This window comes from Salvelinus sp. IW2-2015, linkage group LG22 (assembly GCF_002910315.2).
Source record: "Salvelinus sp. IW2-2015 linkage group LG22, ASM291031v2, whole genome shotgun sequence".
NCBI lineage: Eukaryota > Metazoa > Chordata > Actinopteri > Salmoniformes > Salmonidae > Salvelinus > Salvelinus sp. IW2-2015.
In genome coordinates, this window is record NC_036862.1 from 8148115 (window position 1) to 8154808 (window position 6694).

Sequence of the window (6694 nt, forward strand, 5' to 3'; positions counted from 1 at the left end):
AGTACCAGTCATGACAACGCTGTTTTACCCTTTCGTGAATTCCCTTGGTGTAGCGCATGTAGAGTTATAAAGAGGAAGTGTGAGACTCGAGAGCGCCTACAAAAGTGTTCTAAAAAAGTTTGTTGGGTCGTGAGTAATTTCAACATTATATATTCTTTAAACATGCTTTACTAAAATAGTTCCCTTTTAGATATTTAAATAATTTCAGAATTTGCCATAAACAAGCAGGAATACTATCCATTATGCAAAATATCCCCCAAAATCAGAAACATACTATTGTGGACATGCAAAGTTCACTGAACCATGACCGGCAGTATGCAAATGATCGTATCTCAATTATATACACAACAGTAAGTGTATGCTTTGCATTGGTGAACAGGTAAATGCCGACCCTTAGATGCAGTTGATTTTCTCCTGAAGGCCTAAGGCACAGCAGAATTGGTAGCAGTGCAGATTAGATTAAACAAGCATTTACTGACCTCTGGTGGCAAACATCATTACTGCTATTTTATGTGCCAAAAAAATGTYAATTGAAAAGAATTGGACCGGTTTCAAGTTTTAATGTCACTTGCACAAGTACAGTGAAATGCCTTTCTTTCAAGCTCCACACCCAACAACGCAGTATTTCAATGTAGCTCAAAAAAATAACATGAGTTTGAACAAAAACACGAGTTGGGTTACAACGGAGGGAACGGCCTTAGATAAACCTTTTGTGGAAATCGTTGTTCTGATCAAACATACATAAACATCAGTAAATAATAACAGGAACGTATGTTTGAAGCGCCTCTGCGGCGTGTAAATATGCAGACATTTCAGCGCACTTTCTGAGCATGTCAACATGCGCCAAGTACTGATGTGACAAGGACACTTTTTCCTCAATGAAAACACCAAAAGGTACAAAAGCATGAACAGAAAATAACTTTTTCATAACTTTTCCCCCKAAAAAACACCAGCAGCATCCACAAGGAGGTCATGTTACACCAGGCCATTCAGGGTAAGCCACTGGGAAACGTTCTGTAGTCGTTCATGTGTTTAGACCTCTTCATCTCCATGGGATATAGTGCTGAGGCATGGACACATACTCCCCTCCCTCCAAAATATATTCCTTTCTATCCAGGACCATATGTTTGACCCGTGGTCCCCATGAATGCAGCCATCTGCTCCGTCCTCCAGATGATCCGTGGCTGTGTGAGAATGGGCCTGCCATTGTACAAACTCACTGGGCGCGATGTGGGAGAATCCCCCTCATCCCCACAATGGAGAACAGTCAGACATTTTTTTTTAAACCCATTCCCGGCCACCCCTTCCTCAATGGCAGTCATCCCATTGTCGCACTGACAAGGAAATGAACTAAGTTTCTCATTACTGAACTGCTAACTGATGTGAGTTCAGGTTTCCTTTTATTGTGCTCCGATTCTTTTTTGCTGTTGCTTTGACTCATTGGAAATGGAGGGCAACATAAAAGGGGGAGAAAACATATTGGAAATCATTCATTTGACATAATTGAAAGTAATTGTCTCTTCGTTGTGGAAACAGGAGTAGAAGCGTAACTGCTCCTACAGCAACTCCACTATAGAGATGGTGTCACTATTGGCTACTATTAGCTTTTTGTCATCTTTAAAGTAGCAGCCACACAAACAACACAGCAGTTGTTGGCGTCAGCTGTCATCTGAAGGCATTCAGCGTCATTGCTTTTCAGGGAGTAAGCAGAGGGGTGTAAAGATCAGGGATGAAACAAAAGCCATCTTATCTCCATATGAAATCTGAGCCGTTTGACTACCCCCTCCCTATGCACACAAACACTTGTGAATAACAGAACTTATTCAAACTGAAAGAGTAGTCCCCTATTACAGTAGCCTACAGAGTAAGCTGTGGGTAGTGTTTTGTGGAGTGGCTTTACAATGAAACAACCGTCCCACAGAAAGCCGTTGGGCTATAACCAGGTTCACTCGACCAAACCAAGAGTTTCTSAAATGTGCCACTACACAAGCTATTTGGAGCAACGCATCACAATTTGAAGAGGCATGTTCATTTGTGAATACAGTCGATAATATTTCTCAAACCCCGATGGTGGCATGACAAATTCAGCACTGCATTTCACAGACGCAAACATTACATACAGATTTCCCCCAAACACCTCAAAGACAGTGGAAATACAATCATTGTAAGAGACTAAACATGGTTTAATTTAATTTTTTTTGGTACAAAAAAATATGAAACTTAATACAAAACCCCAAAAGTTTGATAAATACATTAAAATAAATTAAACTTAATTTACTGAAGATCCATTAACACTAAAACAAGCTTGAAACATGTTTGTCAAAAAAGCATTTAAATACAACGGAATGCAAAAAGAGCATCCACTCAGAACCAACTACCAAAACAGCTACCATTTGATCGCCGAAAGACACTGCAATTGAATCTACTGAACCAGGTGCAGTTTAGGTCCAACTCATTAGAATCAGATTTCAACAGCAACCCAGTTTAATCATAGCACGGTGCCATTTATTTTTCTGCTAAAAATCAGGGATTACATGCAGAGTCCACTACACAGGGGATACACACTGTACCCTTGGGCGAGTCTTCAGAACATCTACATACAACTTCAAAAACATATTTGCAGAGATCACAGAAACATGTGAGAAAACAATTATTAATTCCTCACAAGCCACCTTGCCAAGTAAAGTTAGGAAACCGATTTAAGCTTTCATCTAAAAAAGAAAAGGTCCCCCTGCAACTGACAATGAAAATTGCAGTTTCCCCCAAAAAAATTAAAAAAGGTTTATAGGCACTGAAGTCATTTTAAAAACTAAACTGGGTTTTTGGAAAAGGTACATTTAAGCCCAGTCAGAAGAACAGTGAATAAAGACCCCGTTGCAAGTATACAAAATATCACATTAGTCAACCAACATTCATATGGGGAAATCTTCTAGCCTGGCAGAAATGGATTTGTATCCTGGTCTTTGGCTTTAACATTCTAATATTAATTCATTGGTCCTCAAACTGGCATTTACATGACTAGTAAGGTGGCAGGAAATGAGGACTTCCAGCACCAATCACACAATTTGATAAAATGGTCAGTGCAACTCAACTCCGACACCTTGCCTTGTTGACGTCGACCTCAAATTGTACAGCTTAATTTCGCTTGAGCTTAACTGAAGCACATTCGTTTGTCAAGCATCTGCCGTACAATAACAGTACACTATTGTAATACTGCTGCAAGGTTCTTTAAAAAACAAATACACAAGTCTTTCAATGGACAAGACAAGAGTCACGTTGGTCGGGGAAGGTTTGAGGAGACCATCATAACTAGAGGAAGAAGCTAGTGCCGCTGCAGCACTCGTCAGGCACTGACAGCTGGCTGAAGATAGGCAGCCGCCGACCAGACCCATCTGGACCAGAGGAGTCAGACCCACTGAGGCTGCTGGCTGAGCTGCCACACCCACCCTCGTGGTCWGACAGMGAGGTYTAGGAGAGGCTRCTGGCKKRGAGAGCAGGCCCACAGGGGGGACTCTGGCTCTGCTGCAGGCCGCAGCCCTCTGATAAGGTACAGGGGTTCTGGGAGGGGGAAGGCACAGGGGACAGTCCACAGAGGGAACAGCCCGAGTCAGGAGAGGGGAGAAACTGAGACTGGAGATCACAGGCCGGCTCAAAGACACAGTCCACCTCAGAGAAGGCGTGGGAGAGTAGGTCGGTGATGTCAGCTGAGGTAGGAGGGGAAACTGGAGGCGCGAGTAGGAAGGGGTGGGAGTGCTTCAGGGGCTGTGGAGGGGCAGAGGGGAAGCCTGAGAAGCTGAAGCTCTGCCTAAGTAGAGGGGGTCGTCTGGAGCGGGGGGCTTGGGGACCAGGCCTGGCAGGGCCCAGGTCATCCTCGTTGTTATGAACAAAGTGGCAGCGGATGCCGTATGGACAGAAGCCGATGGTGTGGAAGGTGCGACAAGGCTCCGTCTTGTACTTGGGGTGTCTGTTGAGGTCACGCATCTCATCAAAGCCGTGGGCAAACTGGCACTTCCCCCCGTACTTACAGATGCCACTCTCAGCAAAGGTGCGGCACAGTTCAGTCTTATAGCGTGAAGAGGTGGGAGACCCAGAGACAGGGCCACCAGTAGGGGAGGCTGGGGGCTGTTTAGGTTCTGTAGAGGCCCAGCCTAGGGTGCACGTGCTGGGCTCCACCATGCTGACCGAGCGCTCAGCCCAGAATGACATCTTGTTCAATCTGGATGGAAGTGAGGCATCTGTGTTCTGCCCCCAGTGGCAGGAGGTCATGGTTGCACTTTCTGTGGAGTCTGTAGAGAGGACAGAGCTAGATGCAGAGAGGGAACAGGAGGTCCGGGGCTTATTGTAACCAACAGGTCTCACTGGAAAAGTTGACTGCTTGGATGCATCCCGGAGGTCCAGGCTCAGAAGATGCTGGATAGAGACAGTAAGAAGAAAAGTTAGACTTCTACATTTTCACAACATGGTCTGTTGCCTGAAGAATACAGTCACTTCAAGAACACCATCTTATGTTATCTTCATCTGGAGGACCCACAACTACATAAAAGAAATTATGAAACAGCAAAACTTAGCACATCAATAAACAGACTTTCTATAGGCCCATCATGAGTAAGCTAAAGTTAGCAAGAACGATAGTTGGTCTTTTGAAAGCAACGTTAACAGCATAGTTCAAATCAGTCGACCATCTACAATCAGGTGCTGTAAGATTTACTTTGTAAATGGACAATCGTTAAAGTGCAAAAAAAGGCTAGACTGTCCAAGCATTTTCGTATTACCTCTAGTTAGTTGCTTGGATTCAGTTACTTTAGCAGAACAATGTTAATGTACTGTAGCTAGCCAATAGCTGTCCTTGACTTTTGAAGCGCGCACTAAAACTCATTTAAAATGCACGTTGGTTTATCTACACATGGATAACCAGCACTCCACAGTTGGTTTGTGCATTGAAAGCGCCAATCTTATTTTGGAAACGATTGAAACACGAACAGTGCAACAAGTTAAAAATGCACGTCAATGAATAACAAAGTCACTGGCAGTTGCACGAATACATGCAATTGTAAGCCACATAAAACATAGCTAGCTAACAAAGATGTTCTCATCTATCTGTGTCACTAACCTATCTGGGGACTGAACCTGCAAACAATCGAAAACAAATTGCAGCATTGCAAATTSACTCACTGCCGGTATTCTTTCGAAATAGACTTGTTGGCAAGTTTAAATAATTAGGTAGCTAGCAAAACTACACATTATTTGCATATACGGTAACATGCTAGATTGTGCTAATTAAAAGGTATCCGTTGATTGGTGCAACGCTAGCAACATCAGACTTGATGCCAGACACGAGTCATCGTTAGCTGGCTAGTTAGTTCGTTTTTAATGGTATAGAAATAATCAAATTACCTTGCACATAACCTCTTCCAAATCAAGAAATTGATTAAGCGCGTATGATGGCATTTTCATGAGATGGGATTCCCTCTTGCACAAACGGGAAAGCCTGCTAACTCCAGTTAAACAAACTTTTCAAAGTTTTCTGTGCGAACTACATACCTTGTGCTGGTCCACGTGTGGTTTTAAGGCTTCACTGTATACCACAGCCACACCCCTGCACCAACTCTCATTCCCCTCTGTGTGGCCCGCCCACCGCTCAGCCTAGTAGTTGCGTGCATGTCAGTCAAGCAAAGCATGGACGAGCGCTGACTTACCCGTCGCGGAGAGATGCACGTCACATCACAACAACAAATCTTTTGATGCACATCGATTCATGGACAATATTGGACTGCATACAATTTCTCTCTTTACAACCCAAAGCACAACTTGTTTTCATACATTTTAATTTTGAGTGATTATCATTTAGAAAGATGCCAAATATATGTTGTAGTTTAATGAAGACAGAAGCCACAAGCACATATTGTTGGTCAAATTGGACAAGATGAGGAAGGTACTGCACTTTTCCATTCACACAAATATGAATGTGCAGATGATAGGATGCAATAACAATGTAACAGTTCAAACTAATGTCAGTGCACTGAAATGAGTAACAGTACCTCATGTAAAATATCAGCATTCTGCATACCATCCAAGCACACATGCAATGAATACAACAAGAAGTTGTGTCCATAACATGCTCATTCAATGCATGGCCACATTGGCCAGTAAGGTGGTCACAAACCTTCTCACTTGTGGCGTCTAGCCCACATGATTAACTTATGGAAATCTCATAACACACATGAAGATATAGTTTCCTCCTCAAGGCTCACCAAATTGAAACATCAAACCCCTTCTGAGGGTGTGTCCATAAGGAGGAGGATCTTGAAGTACCTTGATGTCACGATCGCGGGGGAGTTATGTCCTGGTCAGATAAAAGAGACGAGGGACCAGGGGATCTAGACCAGGCAGAGCCCACCAGCAGCAGCAGCCACTGGGTTGTGGCCCAACTCACAGTCACCCAGGAGCTCAAACAGACAGAGACGACAGACCTCCTGGAGAAAGGACTTTGATTTCAGAGGTGGAAGGTGTTGAATGTTTTCACCCCCAGGCCAGAGATCCAGACATTAAAGCCAATGATGCCCGGAGGTGACGGCAGGCAGGCAGGGCTGACGTGGTCACACGTTGGGTGCAGCCAGCATTGGGAACTTTCGTTTAGAGATAGCACAGTCAGGGATGGCAGACTAAAATCCTACCAGACTGAGCGTGAGTGGAG

General features: G+C 43.8%; 1 protein-coding gene across 2 annotated transcripts; it reads right to left on the minus strand.

The window, feature by feature from the left end:
* Positions 1-540: 540 nt before the first annotated feature.
* LOC111949671 (mRNA decay activator protein ZFP36L1-like) lies at positions 541-5647 on the minus strand. Of its 2 annotated transcripts, none has more exon segments than XM_023967023.1 (2): positions 541-4410; positions 5542-5647. In XM_023967023.1, a coding segment is annotated over 1 exon segment (957 nt). In that variant the 5' UTR covers positions 4267-4410; positions 5542-5647; the 3' UTR covers positions 541-3309.
* Positions 5648-6694: the final 1047 nt, after the last annotated feature.